Here is a 22,086-nt window from a genome sequence, read left to right as displayed (position 1 = left end):
AGAACTGACTCTGGGAGTGAACACACAATGTGATATATAGATGATGTATTACAGAATTGTACACTTGAAACCTATGTAATTTTACTAACCATTGTCACCCCAATATATTTTAATTAAAAAAAAAAAGATTCAACATTTGGATTCAGTACAACCAGATTTCTATCTAGTTCTGCCCATAAATGTTCTTTGTGCTTATTAATGTTAACATGCTCTTTTTGATAATATTTGATGGGACATTTCAGTCATTATTAGATAACCTAAGGCAGCTTGCCTGAAGAAATACAACTTGATCAAAAGAAAGCTTAAATGATGTAGTACTATTAAAAAAAAAAGCTTTCAATAAAAGTTCAAAAATAAATAAAAAATAAAAATAAAAATGCCAGTGCCTGGACTCCACCCCAAACCAACTAAATCAAAATCTTTGGGAATAGGGCCCAGGCATTTGTATTTTTTAAAACCCCCCAGTTGATTCAAATGTGCAGACGAGGTTGTGATTCACTAAATAAGAAAGCGCATTGGGAAGCTTTTAATTACAACAGTCTAGGGAAGAGACAGCTAGATGATAGGTCAGAGGAGCGACTAAGGAGGTTGAGTGAATGACTTTGCGTCTTCGTTAAAGGCTACGGAAGAAAGAGGAATCAAGTATGATTTGTAGGTTTCTCCTTGAATGACTAGATGGAGGAACCAATGTGTGTCAGTGACTAGAGGAGAAGAAGGATGAAGAGATGTGATCAATTTTGCATACGTTGAATATTTAAAAGGGATTCAGTAAGGGATATGGAGCTCAGGAGAGAGCTTTTAGTTGAAAACATGAATTTGACTATGATCATTGTAAAGGCAGTAAATGAAGCAATATAAATAGATGGACGTAGCAGGGAGAATATGGAAAGTGAAAAGGTCAAAAGGTGACATTTTATGTGTTTAAAGAACAGAATCCTTTAAAAACATATAAAACCTATGCCTTTTAACCAAAACAAAAAGAAAGACATGAAAACACTGCCTGAACTTGGTCTTAAGCAAGATGGTACTTTTGTTGTGATGAGTTCTTATAAATAAAGGGAATGGCAACATTTAAGAGATGAGTGGAGGAGGCTAAGGAGTGGCCTAAGAGGCAGAATAAAATTCTAAAACACATCTTGCCATGTTAATCCAAAGGAGAGGGCTTCAAGGAAGGTGCATTAGTGATAGAAAATACTGAAGGGTGGTCTGGAAAAATAAAGACTTTAGAATCACCAATGGTGTGGTGACCTGACAATTATTGTTACTGTCTTCAAAAGTAATTGCTGTGACAAAAAGTCCAAATGCAGTAGGTAGATTGAGAAGGTATGTGAGGTGTGGAAGTGGAAATAGGGAGTGTAGACTAGTGCTTCTCAAACCTGAATGTGTATACACATCACCTTCGGAATCGTGTTTAAAAATGCAAGTTCTGATTCAGTAGGTCCGGGGTGGGGCCTGAGATAATGCATTTCTAACAAGCTCCTAGGTGATGCTGATGCTGCTGGGACAAACCATTTTGTTTTAGGTAGTGCTGGTGTAAACCACTCTTCCGTGAAGCAGAAAGACATGGGATTAGCCACAGGGGGTGTAGGGCCAAAGAAAGAATTCTTCGTTGTTTTCTTTTTAGATGAGGTTCTAGACTGAGATTGAAGACACAGGATGGGTGAAAAACAGAATCATTTCTCTTAGGAGGTGGAAGAAATTGGAATGCTGAATACAGGAAGGGAATTAGACATTGGGTAGGAGAGACACTTAAACCTGAAGAGAAGAAGGTAAGGAATACTAAAAATCCAGACAATATATAATATCTGTCATTTCGCTTTTTAGCCCATAGTTTCTGTTCAAGGAATTGTTTTATATTTATTTTTATTCCTTAATTTGAATGGCTAGACTGTGGAGTGTGTTTTTGAAGACAGGAGTAAGCCCACTTTGATTTTCAGGTATAACTTGCATTTTCAGCACTTGTCAAATAAAAGTTTGAGTGACAAGGCGTAGGGATGAAATTTAATGTGTGTTCAGAGAGAAAAAATGCTTTTTTTTATTCAACATATTTTTTAAAATATTTATATTCCAACAAATGTATCAATTTTGATGTGCAAATTTACAGTGATGAATGTTTTTTTTGTTTTGTTTTGTCTGCATCACGTGCTGGTGACACAATAGTAAATTCATGGTACTGAAACTGGAATGATTAAATGATCAGTTTAATGATCTCTTGCTGAACCCTTTTGCGTTGTTAGTACTTTTTGCTACATTTGGTAAATAAATTAGTTGATGGTTGGGACAGGCTGGACAGATGGATTGTCCAGCAATATGTTGTGTCTATATTACATCTAGATAGTTTCTTTTCTGTGTCTTGTGAGTGACCTAGGATTATAAACTGAAATATTTTTGCACAGCTATAGATCAAACTTTTCCCCCAACTTCAAGGTTTCACCACAACCAATAGTTCCCCCTTCCTGACAAAGGAAGCCATTATCTCTTTAAAAATTAATTCATTTTGATGATCAGATAATATCACATTTCAAAATCTACCTGTTGATATAATTAACAAAAGAACTGTCATGTTTCATTAAGACTGAATGTTGGCATTTTCTCATAATCTATGACTCTCCAACCAGTGGCAAAAATAATGCAATTCTCATTTTACCATAACTCATCTTATAGTATGGGAACCAACCCACACTTTCTATGTTTTATAACCAAAACAGGAGAATAAGCTTCTTTCAGAGGACTAATTCATTTTCTCTATTAGAATATTCAGCATACCTTAAAGGAGGTAATATGGTCTTTGACAGCCTGTTGATTGCGAAATTAAGAGAGCTGCCTGATTTCCATTTCCAATTTCTTTCCATAGACATTGGGTGTGACTTTGAGCAAAATGTTTTGTCATTTCCACTCTTATAAATTCTGTTTACTATCTTTTAAACTTTTATATTCCATCGGTGGTATTTTTTCTTAATTGGAATGTGGTTTTTGTGACTTAGAAAGCTGCTTAAGTAATATCCTGTTTTGTGCTTCCTATAAGAGAGCATTTTATCTAACATTTTACTATGAAAAATTCAAATACACATAAAAGATGAAAGAATTGCACACTGAATATCCTTGAACCCACTGTCTAGATTCTGCTGTAGATTCCATTTCATCCATTTATCTACCCATCAATTTCTGTTATTTTCTGTGTATTTCAAAGTAAGTTTGGAAACATCAGCACACTTTACTCCTAAACACTTAACATGCATATCATTAACTAGAGCTCAATATTCATTTACAGTTATTTTTGTTTGTTTGTGGCAAAATCTCATAGTGTCAAATGCACAAATCTTATATAAACCTTTGGTGGAGGAAGATTTTTCCCTTCTTCCCTTCTGGGTTCTTTGGCTGACCTAATAATTAAATTGATATAAGACAGATTAACGGGAAAAATAAAATTTAATTTCATACATACAGGAGCTCATAGAAATATGAGATTCAATGAAGTGACCAAAGCAGGCAGCTTTTCAAGCTTTTGGACAAAGAATAAATTTGTGAAGAATTGACAGACCGAAGAAGTTTGGACTTGGGTAATAAAGTACTAAGGAAGTAACAAGGTTTGTTATACGGCCTTCTTGGCCCTGAATTCTGTGGTGATAAGAATGTCTCTCTACTTCCTGGTATAGTCGTATATGCATATTAGACTGTTATTAAAGGGAGGGCACCATTCACATGGGAGATTTATTTCTTGCTTTCAGGGGAACAAAGGAGGTCAGAGTGTCATTCTTGCACTGGCTATTTCTTAAGTAACTTTAATTCAAAAGAATCAATATGCCAAAATGGCATCTTTTGGGGTGGCATATTCTGTTCCCCTTCAGTACCATTGAATGAGTATTAATGAATGGGTACACCTGTGTGACATACGCCTCTATCAAGATACAGAAAAATACTATCACCCCAGAAAGGGAAGAACTTTGGGGTGTTGACTACACTTATCGTGGTGATCACAGAAACCAGAATGATGTTGTATGTCAACTATATCTCAATGAAAAATAATTTGAAAAGGAACATTTTTTTAGTTTGGCTCGAGTTTATTATAACTGAGTTTTAGTGTGACAGCATATAAGATTGCCAAGCTGAATCATACCAGTGGTCGATCCAGGGATATGTTATCTAGCTGTTTATATGCTATCATATTTGTTCATTCAGGCACTGGGCTGACTGACTTCTCCTCAGTAACCTTGCCATGTAAGCCTTTGCCTATGACCGAAATGGCAAGGAACATGTATCTCACAGACTTGTTAGAGCTAGAAAGAACCCCAGGGATCATCCAGTCTACCCTCCTTTGCTTTATAGCTCAGGATTTGAGAAGACCAGCGGTGTTACAAAAATACATGACTGCCTCTTCCTACCCCTATAATTGAGAGATTGCTAGCAGCCAGATACTCTCCTCAGTGCCCTTTGTCCATTATTTCTTCAATCTTCATAGATTATTCATCTTCTTGTTATTATTATCCCTATTTCACAGAGAATAAACAGCGAAAATAGCATTAAAAAACTGACCATTGCCATGTTCAAACTAACCTTACATGTTAGACGAACGTTATTAAATATTTTTAACTTAGTCATTTATTCTGGATCTTCCGTGAATTTAAACTACATGTTTGGCTGTTCCTGAATTCTAGCTTTTGGAGACATAGTGAAGAAGCAGATATTCAAATTAGTCATAATGGCTAGGATTTAATTATATGCCTGTCACTCCTCTGTCTTTTCAGCTTTTTGGTCCAAAATGTCTCAGACATTTTATTCTGTGTTTGCACAGCAACCCCGTTCTTCCTCTCCTGTTCCTAAATAGAGCAAATGTGTATTCACAGTAGCTACATTTGAGTTCATGGTTAATATATTTTCTTCTTATTATTTTTAATGGGTTTAAATTGCAACTCCTCTTTGCAGAGCTTAACTATACGTAACTCTTCTATAGAACCACGTTTAAATGCCTTGTGGAAGTAGGAGTATAACATCTTAATATTCCCTATAATTTTGGTTATTCTTATTTTTATTTTCCTTGGCTCCTTATAAGTCTTGGAATGTCAACCTTGGACATATGTTTACCTTATTTGAGGTATACTTGTATCCTAACTTTGTACAAGAATAGAATTATGGTGGTTTCTTTGTTTTCAGTTCCCCTCTTGATTAGGTATAGTATCTTGTTGACTATTTTTCCTCAGGGAACAGTCTGTTGCGATTTTCACATCTTAACAAATAGCTCAGAGCATATTGTCTTAACTTCAATTGGGATCATTGTCTTTACAGTTGACCATCGTTACATACCATGTTTCCCCAAAAATAAGACCTAGCTGGACAATCAGCTCTAATGCATCTTTTGGAGCAAAAATTAATGTAAGACCCAGTGTTATGTTATGTTATGTTATGTTATGTTATGTTATGTTATGTTATGTTATGTTATGTTATGTTATGTTATGTTATAGTAAGACCCGGTCTTATATTATAGTAAAATAAGACCAGGTCTTATGTTAATTTTTGCTCCAAAAGACGCATTAGAGCTGATAGTCCGGCAAGGTCTTATTTTCAGGGAAACATAGTATATGCCACCCTTCACTCATTTATATGACCTCAAAAGGTTTACCTGCCATTTAACTCTTCCAGCTCAGTATTTTCTACCTGGAACTCTTGTGTACTGTGTGGACTCATTGAGTTCTGCAGTGTGTTCCCCCTCGCAGATCACGAATGTTTGCTGATGACTATAATTCATTATTGAAGCTTCTCTGTACAGAGAGGCAATAATACCTCACTTTAGTGTGGTCCTTGATGTTTTTACTCGTTATTCAATTTTATCTTCACAACAATTCTTTGGTTGCACAGCTATCATTATATCAGTTTTTCGGTTGAGAAAATTGAAATGGGGTCAAATCAACATTTGCAAATTAAATGATCTATTTCATCACAAATCCGGGGCTAGAACCCATTACTAATTGCTAGTCAAGGTTCTCTCTGAAACTTAGTCACAGTAACTTCTAATTCTCCGACTGTAACTTCAGTGCAGAAATTGCAACAGAGCTGTTCTTTGTTCTGTAGCACTGTATATTCAAAAGACAATCATTTCGTTTTTGTAAACAACATTTTTTTTCCCTAGGAGAGATGTTGTGTGAATTTATATCAGTCATGAATGTATATCGATAATCAAACATAGCTAGCTTAAAAACTTGATGTGAAAGATTGGTTAGTACTCAATCAACTGAACTGTTTCTTTCTGTGCAATATTGTGGTTCTTAACATGATTGCTGTGTTTCCAATTTGACACTTTTGGAGATCCGTAAATCAGGACACATGCTGAGTCCCAGTCTGTCATCCTTAGTCCTAGCATTGGTTATTTATTTCCCTTCATTATCCAGCATCTACTTACTGCACAAATCAGTTAAGAAGCTTTCCATGATGGACCTCCGAGAGAAGAAATGTGCACATTTGGGTAGCTCTTCAATTACCAATAGGCACAGATTGTCTGAGTTTATATGCATATATTTTATTATTATTTTACTTTTGTATGTCAGAAGAATCTGGTATAAATGTAAATCTAACAGTATGGGCTCTAGTGACCAAATATGTTGCCATAATGTATCTTTGGTCTATCAATAATATCCTGGATGAAGTGTTGCAAGTGTGGTGAAATTTTGTAGTTTGAATTGTTGCCCAATTATGGACAATTACCAAGACTATTTGATGTCCAACTGCCACAGTGGTTCAGTTCCAAGATAACGCGTTCTCTTTGACGTTATCCAATATTATGTTTACTTTCATTCCTTGACAAAATAGAACACATATTTTATATATATATATATATGATTCTAAAATTTTATTTAGTATATGTTTCTGCAGGGTTTACTCTGAGGACAGCTATGTCAATCAATTGCACTGCTTTGTTCCTTTTATTAAATAACTGAATAGCTGTTTCATTACTCTCTCTGTGTGCTGATTTGTTTCTGTAAGTCTAATCTGGTTCATTGTCCAATGACTATTTCTAAAATGTTCTTTATCACACAAATCTGAGGTTTAAATTGCATTGTGTCCTCAGCAACACCATGCATCTCTTATTATCATTCATATCTGGCAAAATGATGCATGTTTCACAGGTTGCAACCCTTTTGAAAAAGGGTTTTATGTAGAATACATTTCACAAGTCAAATAATATTTTATTAAATTTTTATTGAAGCACAATATACATAAGGAAAAATGCACACATCATCAATGTCTCGCTTGGTGAATTTTCATAAACTGAATATAACTGTGTAATCATCACCCAAATCAGGAAACAGAGTATTATTACCAGAAGTCCCCATCATGGCTCTTTCATTGACTACCACAAGGGTAACCACTATTCTGACTTCTACAGTATTCTTGCTTTTTCCTGTTTTTGTACATTATGTAAATGGAATAAAACAGTATGTCCTTGTTTGGGGCTGGCTTCTTTTCCTCAGCATTATGTTTGTGAGATTAATACATATTATTGCATATAATTGTAGGTATTTCATTCTTATTGCTGGATAGTATTGATAAATACACCACAATGTGTTTTTCCATTTTACAGTAGATAGGAATTTGGGTAGTTTCCTATTTGGGGAATCTTCCAATTTAGTACATGGCTTTTGGTGACCATAAGTATGCAATACCTGGGAGTGAAATGCAAATCAAATAATATTTTAAATATACTTGACAAATTGACTATTTAGAAAAATTTTATGGTGAATCCTTTTGAAAAGGAAATAATCTCTCCATGATTTCTGCTGTGCAAAATGGATTCTTACATATGTTTGGTTATTTCACAAAGGGAGATACATCTGCTGACTGTCTTTCTAGTATTTATCTAATTGTACTTATGTTTATAACAATAAGATATTTTATTGTTGTGATTATCCTCTGGGGCTCAGTATGTTTCAAAATTTGAAAATGCCCATAGAAATATCCTTATCCGATATACACATATACTTTTCTATATTAGCCTAAAATTTAATTAAAAAGACAATCTGAAGGAACAAAACATGCCAACAGATTCTCCCTGTCCTACAGTTTATTTTAAGAATGTTAGAGAAAGAGAGATCATTGCTTAACTTTACCTCACAAGATTTCCCCCTCTATATCTTTTAGCTGATGGATTTTTTTTTTATCAAATGAGAATATTCTACTAGTAAACATGACATTGAAGATGTTTTATACCAAAAAAAATGGTTCATGCAAAGGCATTAAATTAGAAACAAAGGATACCCAGAGATACGTACAATAAAGATCATGAAGAGTGAGAGGAAAATGAAAAGGAAAATGTAAAAGACTTAAGCCAGTATTCAAATCATGTAAACTTGAAATGCAATAGAGACAATGATTGCTTTTGAGAAAGAAAGACTCAAGGTCCTGGGCAAGGGTTAACTTTGAAAGTGGCATTTTTACATCATTATAAAGAGGAACCCTGAATAATTGAAATAGTCTACATGCACAATTCATTTGACAGTCACTGAAAGCATACTAAGTGCCAAGCCCTGAGTTGTGCATTAAGGATTTTTTTTTAAAAAAATGAATGAAATTCTGAATTAGACTAGATTCCCCCCAAAGCTGACCTTAAAACAGTGATTTGAGTCCAAGTGGTTTACTTGTAAGGTAATCCCAGGAAGTACCAGTAGAGGGGTGGGACCGTGAAATAGGGAAAGGAAAGAAGCCAATAATTGAACCAATTATTGAGCAGGTTATTGCTGTGGGCAACTAGAATTCAACCTTAATGAGTGAAATCTGGGAGACAGTGAAAAACACACCTCGTACTTGTTGCCTACCGGGGGTAATTATCTTCCAATTCTCATCCATCTTTGGCTGATTCATTTGTCCATTCCCTACGATAAGATTTTTACCACTCCACTAAAATCATTTTCTGTATGGTCTTTGGGGAATTTCACGTGATTGAAGCCAACAGATACTTTTGGCATGGGTTTTGGGGAGCCTGACTGCTTGGGTCCAAGTGTTGGCTCTACCACTCACTAGCTGTATGGCCTTAATCCAATCATTTACCATAGGCTCTGTTTCTCTGTTAAATGAGGAGAACAGCAACAACAACAACATAAATGATGATCCGTACCTCATACAATCATCATGATGATTAAGTGAGTTAATGCACATAAAGAGCTTAAAACAGTCTTCGAGCAGAGTAGGTATTCAAATAAATGTTAGGTATTATGATTGTTATTATCTCTTGTGACATCTATGGCATTTAAAAATGTTGACCATTCTTGTGCTTTTGAAATTCTTTCTCTCCCATGTTTCTATGAAGGTACATTTCCCAAGTATTCCTCCAACTTCTCTAGCCATTCTTTCATCTTATTGACTACTTTTACTATATTCTTTCTTTATGTGTTGTATTTTCTGGGACTCCATCTTTAACCCTTTGTTCTGCTCAATCTACCATGTTTCCCCAAAAATGAGACCTAGCTGGACAATCACCTCTAATGTGTTTTTTGGAGCAAAAATTAATATAAGACCCGGTATTATATATTATATTATATTATATTATATTATATTATATTATATTATATTATATTATATTATATTATATTATATTATACAGGATACTAATTTTTGCTCTAAAAGATGCATTAGAGCTGATTGGCTAGCTGTTTCGGGGAAACACGGTATGCACCATACCAATGAGAATGCATTCACATTGATGGCTTCAGATTTCACTTCTCTGTAGTGATTTCTAATCCTGGATTTTCCTCTCTCCCAAAATACACAGCTGTGCCATAGCATCTTCAGTCCATCTGATTACAATGATAGTCCTATATGATAGATCCTCAAAACCTCCCATTAAATAGGTCCAAGAATGAACTCATTATCTTTTCCCCAGAACTGCTCATCCTGGATTTTTTGGGTAGATAGTGAATAATACCTCTATCTAACAGGCACCAACCAAAAGCCAGGGAATCTGTCTTAGACTCCTTTGTTTCTCCCAGTGCTTAGCATAATGCCTGATATCTAGTAGATGGTAAATAAAATGGTGATTGGCAAGCTAGATGGATAGATTGATGGGTAAGGGTGCTAAGAGGGGCAGATGGATCGTTGAGTGAGTGTAGCCTGTAATTTATTTAGTTAAGTATTTTCTGACGATCATGTATAGTTGAAAGTCAAGGGTGAGAAACCATACCCTTAGTAGGATACATCCCGTAATAAACCATTTTACCTTGCTGCATTATACACACGTGTTGCCTTTGGGATAAAAACTTTCATCACTGTGATTGAACAAGCATTTGAATGGTATTTTTGTCTGAAATAATGGTCTAGGCTATAAAACTTCCCTCCTGTTTCCACAATTAAGAAATATCTGCCCACATAATAGGAAGAACTACTTTACTTCTTCCTCATATCAAGTGATGGACATTTAGAAACATAAGTTACAGCTACCCTATTGAAATGTACTACAGGATGTACAAAATATTCATTGGCATGAATGTAAATAAATGGCTTACCATGTATATATAAGAAATACTAGGCATTCTAAAAATTTAGCTAGCATAATATATTGTCACTAATTAAGGCTGATTAATACAAAGGCAAATTAAAGACTTTTTAAGGAAAGTCAATTTTATTGTTTTCAGATACATTTAGTATATAACAATAGGCTAAGGGGGAAAAAGGTGCCAACTACTCATAGTAAAGTAGCCTGCTATGATAAGTTGTTGAAAAAATGGTTTGTAACTGGAATATCAGTTGTATTTTGTTCTATGATTGATGAAAAAAATATTTCAGAAAGCTTAAAAATATTTGTATTTTAAACAGTTCCTTTTAATATCATTTACACTTTTAATTTTGTAAACTAAAGATTAGATAGAAGAATAATCAATAACTATAAATCTCAACAAATATAATAGGTGCTAATATGGGTGCCGCACTACCCAGTAGGAGCAACAACAATGAAACAAACAAACCAAAGAATGGTGCTCAAAGATTATAGGGAGACTGACATTTAAACAGAGGTCAACTTATTAACTGAAGGGTTAATTAGGAAGGACTAAACTTACATCATGGAATAAGCACAATTTTAGAATACAGTGCTGTGTACATTTTCTTTTCCCATCCGTAGCTAGTCTTTGCCCTTCTCTACCCTGCTGTGTACTCTGGGAGGCTAATCTGTGTCATCACAGATCCCCCATGCCCTCTGGCTTCCAGTTGGTTGAGCCACTGGGGAGCCCTAGTAGGAAACTGCAGAGAGTGGACAGAGTGAAGTCAGGATATTTATTCTCCTAGTTCCCTCCCTACGAAGCTGTCTTAGGTTGACTGTGTCCCTTCACGAAGGTTACCGCTCTTCTCAGGGTGGTTTCTCCTCATGATTCTCGGCTTCTGCCCCTTCTCCCTCCCCTGATTTCTTGGGCCTAGATGTAGTAACAACTCCATTGCTACAAGGCCTAGTTCTTGTATTATCGTTGGTGATTTTCCTACACCCTGATTATGTTGTAATTTATTTTGGTAAATAATCCTCTCATATTTCGCAGGCTAGATCACAAAGGAACATGTATACCAAGTTAAGATATTCCAGAGGACAGTAGAGAGACACTGAAGGGTTTAAATGAGAGAGTGCATGGTCAGATCTATATTAGTTCCACACTCTGTCTAAAGTATGGAAATTACATTGAAAAACAGAGAACTGAGGCAAGGGGGACTATATAGAGTCTATTGTAGACATGCAGGCAAAAAAATAATAGAGCTTTTCCGTGGCAATATGGGGAAAAAGGGAAGGAGTTCAATTCTAGATTACAGAAATTAGTAACCAATTACATATGGCGTTTAGTGAGGCTTACGGAAGAATCTAGAATGTCTGTCAGGTTTCTTGCTTAAAGGATAAAGTAGATGGTGGTTTAATACTTGTTTTCCATGACATTATTTCCATTTCATGAAAGCAGCTTAAAGAAAAGATGGTGTGGTCCTTAAAAAAAAAAATTAATGTGGCCATGTTTATTTTTAACAATCTAAAATGAAGTATTTCAGAGCAGAATCTTAGGTATTGTTGCAAGAAATTTCCATAATGCCTAGCTGCTCTTGGGTTTCTCCTCGAAGCAGATAGGGGGACCCTAAGAAGACCTTAGTAAAAGGTTTTGAGAACAAATGATTTATTTGGGAGTTGAGAGAACTGTTAGTAGAGAAGCGAGAAAGTGAGACAGATAAGGCAAACAGCCAATAAAGGATGGTGCATTTTGAAGCAGGTTACCACTATGGGCCCCTGGAACTCTTGCAAAACACATGCCTCAGTTATCTCCCCTAGCCTCAAGGGAGCTGGAATATTCATACCCCATCGTCTACTGTCAGTCACTGGTTACGGGCTGCTCCTGGGATTTGGGGCAAGAAGAGGGGAAGTGTCAATTCCCTGGTGTACGTAGCCTGCTACTTAGATGGCAAAGCAAACTCTTTGTAGCAACACAAAGTTTTCGAGGAATGAAATGCTAATGATGGTATTGCAAGTCAGGCTGTTGGGTACTGAAACAGTAAGGGTAAGCTCAGTGTTTGAGGTATTCTGCTATAGCACTTTTCTCAAACTTTATTCTTATTTGGCTCAAAGGATTGAGAGTAGACAGAGTTAAGTTTTTACATCTACTACTGATATTCTAGGTCACTTTCAGGAAGATAATTGAACAGAAATTCATGTTTGCCATTGGAAAAAAAATAAGGAATTCAATTGTCCATCATCCTAGCTATAACACAGTGAACAGCTTTTTAATGAGTAATATAAAATGTGAGCTATTCAGATGTTAAATTTCAAATGTCTTCTCAAGACTCACACTGATCCTTATATATTCACTTTTCCTTTTATTCCAGTTGAAAGAATTCAGAGTCAATGGGATGAAGTACAGGAGCACCTTCAGAATCGGAGGCAACAGTTGAATGAAATGTTAAAGGATTCGACACAGTGGCTGGAAGCCAAGGAAGAAGCCGAGCAGGTCTTGGGACAGGCCAGAGGCAAGCTTGAGTCATGGAAGGAGGGTCCCTACACAATGGATGCAATCCAAAAGAAAATCACAGAAACCAAGGTCAGTGTCAAAGATATGTTTTTAAAATTAAATATTGGTTACACTGGATACCATTATACCAAGGATTAAACTTTAATGATTTTTAATGTAAATTTATTAAAAGAAAATGACATTTAAGCTGAAATAAAGAGTACAATTTTAGAAGTAAAGTTGAGATTCGAGGAAAATTGATATAATATAAATCTATTAAAATTACTGTAATAATCTGGATATAATGGGCCGGTTTCCACATTGCACCGTCTTTTAAGACCACTTCAAAGTTGATGTATATACTTATGTACTAGCATAAAGTCAATCAGATGGGCTTCATTCCTTCCTAGAAAAGTAACAGGTCTACTTTTTCCTACTTTATTTGAGGGCCCTGAATGGAGAAGGGAAGTGTAGGTGTAAGAGTAAGGGAGAGTAACGTATAGTCTCACTTTGTTTCCCATTCTCTGACCTCCAGGCCAACTTCTCTTTTCTCTCCCTTCTTTTTGCCCTCCTCTTTCCCCAGAATTACATCATGTATTTGTCTGCTTCAAAGTCTGGAACGCTTCAGGATAAAAGAAAGAGAAAAGGGGAGGAAATAAAATTTGTTTGACTACGTTTTATCAAGCACCATGCATGGTGCTTTACATATTTTTAATTCTTTCAAACCTCGTATTTATGGGTCAGTTTGGAAAGACCTTAAGTGCCAAACAAATGGTAGCCTTAGGGGATTTTAAGCAGAGAAGTAATATTGTTGAGTGCTTGATCAGATTGAGTATTTGATGAAAACCCTCTATAGATATTTTTTTTTGTAGCAGAAAAAGGCCTTCTGCTAAACAAGTATTTGAATCTCAGATTAGTTATGTCATCTGAGAAAAAAAAAACACATATAGTTTTCCTGGATAAAGTGGCTCCCATTTCTAAATTAGTCAGTATTTAGACTATGCTAAGCTATATAGCATATATACTTACACTAAGTTTATTCGAAAAATGAACTCTGAAGTCTCAATAGTTTAATACAGTAAAAGTTAATTTCTTGGTTGTATCATAGTCCCACAGAGGTTGAAGAGCCCTTCTTGGGAGCTCTCCCCCAAATGGTGACTTAGAGATCCAGGCTTTTCCAATTTTGCTAAATTATCATTTCAAACTCACAGTTTCCCAAGGTCACAGCAGGAGAGTAGGAGAGAATGTGGTCAATCCATAGGGTTTTATGATCAGACCTGGAGATTATATATATCATTTCCATCCACATCCTGTTGACCAGAATTTAACCCCAATTTTTTTTAAGTTTATTGGGGTGACAATGGTTAGTAAAGTTACATAGGTTTCAGGTGTAAAATTCTATAATGCGTCATCTATAAATCCCATTGTGTGTTCACTACCCAGAGTCAGTTCTCCTTCCATTACCATGGTTTAGTATAATAATCTCAAGATCCATCTACATTGTTGCAAATGGCATTATTTAATCTTTTCTTATGGCAGAGTAGTATTCCATTGTGTATATATATCACAACTTCTTTATCCAATCATCTATCAAAGGAACTTGTCCAAAATTTAATTTAAGGAAGAGTAAATGGGAATAATGAGCTAGTGAGCTTGTAGCCAGTTTCTGCCAAAGCTACTTTTCCTAAGGACCCAAACTACTATAAGGACAAGATTTTTATTTACATGACAAGAATGTCAGAAAGCCACATAGGATTTTACAGATTTATCATTCATTACTTCTGTTGAAGACAACATCTAGATGAATAAAAATGCATTATTTTATGAGATACTTGTTACCACTAAGATTTTCTCCCTTGGATTAACATAGATAGATAATGAATTTCTAAGGATGATTTTCCAAATTCCTGCTCTGACTATGTGAAATATAGAATCTATATGGTTATTCTTGAAGGCTCTGGTCTTATCCATAAGGTACTCAGTATGTTATGCTATTTCTTTTTCCTCTCAAAAAATTTAGGATTGTGTGAATCTAGCAAATCATGAAACAAGGTGGTTAACTAGTGAAGAGGAATTAACAGGGAAAAAGAGTTTGGACTGGACCCTTGAGTCAGATGAGGGGAAGGAAAGATGAGAGGCATATGGTGATAGATTTGATTAGGGCAAGAAAGCTGGAAGTTGGCAAATGAGAAATCATCTTAAAACCTCTGAGAATCCTAAAGTGATAGCAAGAATGATTAGGATTTAATAGCTCTTAGAAAAGCAAGGAGCTTAAAATAAGAGACAAAAAGAATTGCAAAAGAAAATATGAAAGGAGGAAACCAAACAATTTTATTGTCAAGACAAGATGTTTTAAACACCTAAAAAAAAGACAAAATTGTATTATAATTGCTATCTTTGTCAAACTTTTGAAGTAAAAAGAACTGTTGAATAATCTAAAACTACATCATAAGAAATGTCTCTATGGAAACTGCTTTTGTTTGTGTTACGTACTTTAGGAATTTAATGATGTATATTGCTGCAAATTCAATGTAAATTCATAATACAGGTAAAGATGACCAAGGCTATAGTTTCTCCCATCATTTCCTGAATCACGTATGCTAAAACTAAGAGTGATTCTAATGCTAATACTAACATTTAGTGAATACTTGCTGTTTGTTAAAAACTGTGCTAATCACTTTCCATATATTGGCTAATTTCATCCTCTCAAAAACCTTCCATAAAAAGTACTATTATTTTTCCCAGTTTACAGGTAAGGAAATTGAAGCCTAGAGAAATTCAGTATCTCCTCTTACTAGTAGGAGAGTTGGGATGTGAATACGTAGCGATTACTCTTGAATGATCTATGTACCTCATAGATTTTCTCTTCTGCCCATTGTCTATCTGGTTAAAACACATCAAGAAAACACCATGAGGATCAGAAAGGGAGACAATCGTAGTTACGAACTGGCAAATAAGATTATAATGTTCGTAAGCTACCAAGTGGAAAACGAAATAGTGTACCGGGGAGAAATGTTCATATTCTGTTTTACTATGAAAGAGTAAAAAGATAATCGTAAATTGGATTCCATTTTTAATGAAACCACTATTTTTAATTCTTATAAAAGTCAGGGAGTGTATAAAATAGAGGTCTGGACTTTGTTTAATGTGTTATCACTACTGAGTGATATTAGCTGGCTTATCACTTAGAGTTTACTTTTAGGAAGGAAATATGGCGATAGACATAAGGAGACACTGGTTAATTTGACCAAAGATCTTTTTGCTCCATAAATTCTTTCTGAGTCTATGTACCTAAGATTAGCAAGAGAGCCAGTGAGCCTCATAAGGCAATCAGCAAGCTGTGTCTTGAGAGTTGGAGAGCTGTGATTACAGCAGCCAACCTCCCTTGCAGCAGTGTCACTGATGACTACCCTCAATGTCACAATGAAATGGCTTTAAAGGCCACTGCCAGCACTGTGACACTCTGAAAATTGAAACCAGTCACCATACTTGAACTAAAGAAAAAAAATCACCTCCAATTCTGATATTTTAATATAATATTTGTTTATAATCACTTCCGTTTCTTGTCTACATATTTGTCTTCATAATGTAGATAAATTTCGATTTCTGGTTTTAAAGTTAGTGTTATTGCATACATATTTCTATGTGTTGCTATATAACTTTTACTGATTACCATTTTTAATTCTTTACAATATTTCATTAAGTTCCATCTTTAACCACTTCCTTACTCATTGGACATTTAGAAAACCTCCTCTCTTGCTTAGAAAAAATGGTAGACAAAAAATGGGAATAATAACAACCTCTTCACAAAATGGAAATCAAATCTGAGATGGCATGTGGGAAAAGTCCATCCCTTAAAAGCAGGGATGGGGTGGAAGGAGATAACAGGAGAGTCTTGATTTGGCAAAAGAACAGACTGTAGATGGCCTAGCATGTCAGTAATTAATGAGCAGGTCATTAAGAGATGCCCATAATACAGGTTTACTCTCTTTCCTGTATAACCCCTAATTTTTTGGAAACAAAAACAAATTGTGTAAGTAGTTGACTTGGTTAACCACATGGCTTCATTTGATTTTATCCATGGCCCTGATAAAACAGTAATGTTCTTTTGAGATATAAAGGCAGAAATTAGGGGAAATCATGCAGGATTTCTATCCTAATCAGAATCCCTGCCAATAGGCTATGGCAGAATCCTATGAGAGATGATGCCATTTAGCTTTCATAAGAGGTAAGATGGTGTGCCGTTGGCACCTAACACTGCCAGCAATGGTCATCATGGGATTTATTTCATTTGGCAGAAATCTTAGTTGACTTCACAACCTGTTCCTTAGGCTATTAAGATAGGTCCGAACTTGGCAATGGATTCTTTGGAAAAATTACGTCTTGATGATTTTAAACTTTTCCAGTGTCAAGAGAGATTTACCCAGGCTCAGAGTTTTCATTTATTTTTTTTCCCTTTTCAGCTTTTGAAAGAGAAATTCCTTTTAGTCTGCTTTGTGATTGCTTTTGTGTCAAATTCAGCATAAAAGCTCTTCAAACGTGACAGCATTAGCTGTTTTGTGCTTGACTGAGCTAAGAGTACATGAATTCAATAGAGAAGTGAAATCTTGTTTGAGCCTAGCTGATTTGGCTATATAGTACTTAAAGCTATCTGAGGCGAGAACTTCAATAATTTATCAAATTATTAAATAAATGCGTGCAAGGCTACAAAATATCTGTTTTGAAGACATTCTTTAGGGAACTTGAAACATAGATACACTGTAATCATGTAATTAATTTAAAAATTTGAACTTGTTATATATAGTAAATACAGTAGCTATTTGAGGATATCAAATTATTTTACTAGGAAAGAAACTACTGTGTTTCCCCAAAAATAAGACCTAGCCGGACCATCAGCTCTAATGTGTCTTTTGAAGCAAAAATTAATATAAGACCTGGTCTTATTTTACTATAATATAAGACCCAGTCTTTAATATAATATAGTATAGTATAGTATAGTATAGTATAGTATAGTATAGTATAGTATAATATAATATATGCCAGGTCTTATATTAATTTTTGCTCCAAAAGACGCATTAGAGCTCATGGTCCAGCTAGGTCTTATTTTCGAGGAAACAGGGTAATCAGAGAAACTTCTTTTTAAAAAATGGAAGTAGAGCCTTATAGTTTTAATTATTTGGAGGCGTGGGTGGTATTAGATAACATCCTTATCTGCCATAAGCATATGTACAGTGATTAAAGCTGAATTCTTCTTTCACACATTTTGTTTACTTTTAGACTTGCACAAAATTAAAATAGGCAAATGGATCCCCACTGGTAGTTCAAGGTTTGCATTTCTGATACAATAACGAAACCATTATCAGAAATCTTCTTGCTGGGATGTACCATTTTTTCATGTATTTTCTTTATTCCCTTCTGTTCTTCCCTAAAGCTTCCACGTGATTAAGGAGAAAGAATCAATAACGTAATAGTACTTTTCCTCCCAGAGTAGGTATGAAACTATTAAACTTTTCAAAGCATACAGAGTGCTTCCTACATCACCTGTAGAGCACAGGAAGTAATGGTTAGTTTCCCCAGGTACTCTTGGACTATATAAATATTTAATGCCGACTTAAATAGTATTATGTTCTGATTGCACCATATTTTGCCTTGTTTCCTTTTCACAGTGTAACTTATTTCATGCTTAAAAATATACTCTGTAAATCCACTTGTTCATAAAAGCAGCAAATTGTAAAGATTGTCAAAATTGCCTTTTCTGGACTCTGGAAATTAACCAGAGGTTCTCAATAATATGTAAATTGCTGAATTCAGTAAGAACAGCAGGGTTTGAGGCTTTTTAACTTGGCTTAGTCCCATTGTTTTTTCCCAGCTGCATAGTAGCCTTAACAATCAGCAGCCTTACAGCCACCAGAGAGGGAAGACCAAGATGGGAGTTCCTCAAAAAGACCCATTTTATACCCAGCACATTATTGCTATTTGATCTGTCTTGCAGGTTCCTAGAACAAACCTGTACGCAAGGCCTTGTCATTATTTGACATGACTTTGAGCTCACTCCCCAGGAAAAGCCTTATCCCCAGAGTGTTTACCCAAAACAATCAGCAGCAATTGTTTAAAGAGCAGCTGCCTGAGGCTGTGATATCAGTGGAGATGACCATGGGTCTGGAGAAAAACTTAAAAGGAAAATCTAGGGAATAAGATGTCTTCAGGGGACTTTGAAAAGCTCCAACATATTTCTGGGAGATCTAGAAGTCTATGTGCATGTGTTGCCAAATAGAGAATATCAATAAAGAGATATAAATTATAAACAGGAACCAAATAGAGATTCTGGAGTTTAAAAGTACATAACTGAAATGAAATTTTTACTAGAAAGGGGCTCAACATCAGACTTGAGCTGGCAGAAGAGTCAGTGAACTTGTAGACAGGTCTTAATTCCACTCTGAGGAAAAGAAAGACAAGCATTAAGAAAATTACGTGAAGTAAAAACTGACAAAACTGAAGGGAAAAATAGACAATTCGACAGAACAGAGACTTCAATACCCCACTTTTAGTAAGGATGGAACAACTAGACAGAAGATCAACAAGGAAATAGAAGACTTGGAAGAACATTATGAACTAATAAGACCTAACACTCCACCCAATAATAACAGAATATACATTCTCCTCAATTATACATGGAATGTTCTCCAGGATAGAGCATATGCCAGGCTGTAAAACAAGTCTCAATACATTTAAAAGGATGGAAATCATGCAGTGTAGGTTCTCTGACCATATGGAATGAAAGTAAAAATCAATAACAAAAGTATATTTGGGGAATTCACAAATATGAGAAAATGATACAACACATTTTAAATTAACCAATAGGTAAAGAGGAAATCACAAAGGAAATACAAAAATACTTTCAGGTGCCTGGAAATAAAAACATAACATAATGAAATTTATGGGATGCAACGTATGGGATGCAGTGCTTAGAGTGGAATTTATAGCCATAAATGCGTATGTTAAAAAATAAGAATGATCTCAACTGAGTAACCCAAGTTTCACCTTAGGAAACTAGTAAAAAGAGAACATTAAACCTAAAGCAAGCAGGAGAGAGGAAGTAATAAAGATTACATGAGAACATGGATGGATCTTGAGATTATTATGCTGAGAAATAAGTCAGACAGAAAAAGTTGGGAACCATATGATTTCACTGCTATGTGGGATATAAAACTGAAAGCAACAAAGAAAGAAGATACACAAACAAATAAACACAAACTCATAGACACAGACAACAGACAACAGTTTAGTGGTTACCAGAGGGTAAGAGTGGAGGGGGATAGTAGAAGAGGGTCAAGGGGGTCGAATATATGTGATGCAAGGAGAACTGACTCTGGGTGGTGAACACACAATGGGATTTATAGATGATGTATTACAGAATTGTACACCTGAAACCTATGTAACTTTACTAACTGTTGTCACCCCAATAAACTTTCATTAAAAAAATAAATAAAATTGTTTTAAAAGATTATATGAAATCAGTGAAATATATTTAAAAAATAAGAGAGAAATAATCAATAAAACCAAAAGTTGGTTATTTGAGAAGATCAACAATATTGACAATCCTTCTTCTGCTAGACTAAGGAAAAATAGGGGGAGAAGGCTCAAATTACTAATCTTAGAAATGAAAGAGGACATATCACTACTGATCTTACAGAAATAGAAAAGATTATGAGAGGATATTATGGATGGAAGAAGTAGGAAATCTGAATAGACTTTAACAAATAAAGAAATTGAATCAATAATTTTAAAACTTCTCCCAAGGAAAAGACCCAAACCCAGATGGGTGAATTCTAGTAAACATTCAAAGAATTAATATCAATTTTTCACAAATTCTTCAAAAAAATAGAAGAGGAAATAATATTTCACAACCAAAGATATCACAGGAAAAAATACTATAGACGATTAGGGCTTGTGAATATAGACTCAAAAAGGCTCAAGAAAATACTGTCAAACATAATGTAGCAACATATTAAAAGAACTGTATACCATAATCAAATAAGAATTATTCCAGGAATACAAGGTTAGTTTAACACATTTTTTGCGGGAAACGAGTAAACTTGTCATATCGCTTTTTATACCAAAGCGCGAGAAACGAGAATAACATATTTTGCACCTCTTTTTAAACTAAAACACTGAAAGTTTCATAGAAAAATATCAAATAGATCGAAAGATATGAATATTTTATGGAAAGTCTAATTTTGGCGAGAAAATGTCAAAAAAGCCCCAAGTTACGACGCGATTTGGTGGGAAAATGCCCGCTTACAAAAACATACAAAATTTAATCATTGTAATGTACCGTGTCACTAGAATAAAGAACAAAAACCACGTGATCATCTCAGTAATTGTAGAAAAAACAGTCTACAAAGTCCAAAACCTTTCATGATAAAAACACGCAACAAATTAGGAATAGAAGGTGTTGTAGTTTCAATTTTGTCCCCTTAGAAGATGTGCTGAAGACCCAAACCCTGGCACCTGTGAATGTGTCCTTATTTGGAAGTAAGGTCTTTGCAGACATAGCTACCATATTTCACCGAAAATAAGACTGGGTCTTATATTAAGTTTTGCTCCACAAGATGCATTAGGGCTTGTGTTCAGGGGATGCCATCCTGAAAAATCATGCTAGGGATTATTTTCCAGTTAGGTCTCATTTTCAGGGAAGCACAGTAAGTAAAGATGAGGTATACTGGAGTCAAGTGGACCCTTAATCCAATGTAACTGGAATCCTAACAAGAGAAAGAAAAGAGACATACGAGGTCAGACAATTAAGTTCGTGAATGCATCCTAGAAAAAGTGCTACATACCTCATTGCTGAATATAACTATGGTCACCTTTGAAGTACTCTGCTTGGGAAGCTGTGCACCGATGCCAGCGCCTAGTCCACTCTTCAAAGCAATTTTGGAACTCTTTTTCTGGAATGGCCATCAGAGCTGTCGTTGTATGGTATTACCCTTGATGTCCTGAATGTCATCAAAATGTCTTCCTTTCAATATTTCCTTTATCTTAGGGTAAGAAAAGAAGTCATTGGGGGCCAGATCAGGTGAGTAGGGAGGGTTTTCCAATACAGTTACTTGTTTGCTGGCTAAAAACTCCCTCACAG

At 35.2% G+C, this 22,086-nt stretch overlaps 1 protein-coding gene across 8 annotated transcripts in view; it reads left to right on the top strand.

Moving 5' to 3' along the window:
* The window catches only part of DMD (dystrophin), a 2,122,179-nt gene that overhangs the window by 1,562,951 nt on the left and 537,142 nt on the right, over positions 1–22,086 (top strand). For all 8 annotated transcript variants that reach the window (XM_074323910.2, XM_074323908.2, XM_074323912.2 and 5 more), the window contains one exon: positions 12,829–13,040. In XM_074323910.2, the coding sequence (XP_074180011.2) occupies positions 12,829–13,040 (212 nt within the window). The remainder of the gene's footprint in view (positions 1–12,828; positions 13,041–22,086) is intronic.

The sequence above is a fragment of the Rhinolophus sinicus genome, chromosome 18 (genome assembly GCF_057876585.1).
Source record: "Rhinolophus sinicus isolate RSI-liver-muscle chromosome 18, RSI-T2T, whole genome shotgun sequence".
Classification (NCBI taxonomy): domain Eukaryota; kingdom Metazoa; phylum Chordata; class Mammalia; order Chiroptera; family Rhinolophidae; genus Rhinolophus; species Rhinolophus sinicus.
This window is presented reverse-complemented; position numbering and strand designations above follow the sequence as displayed.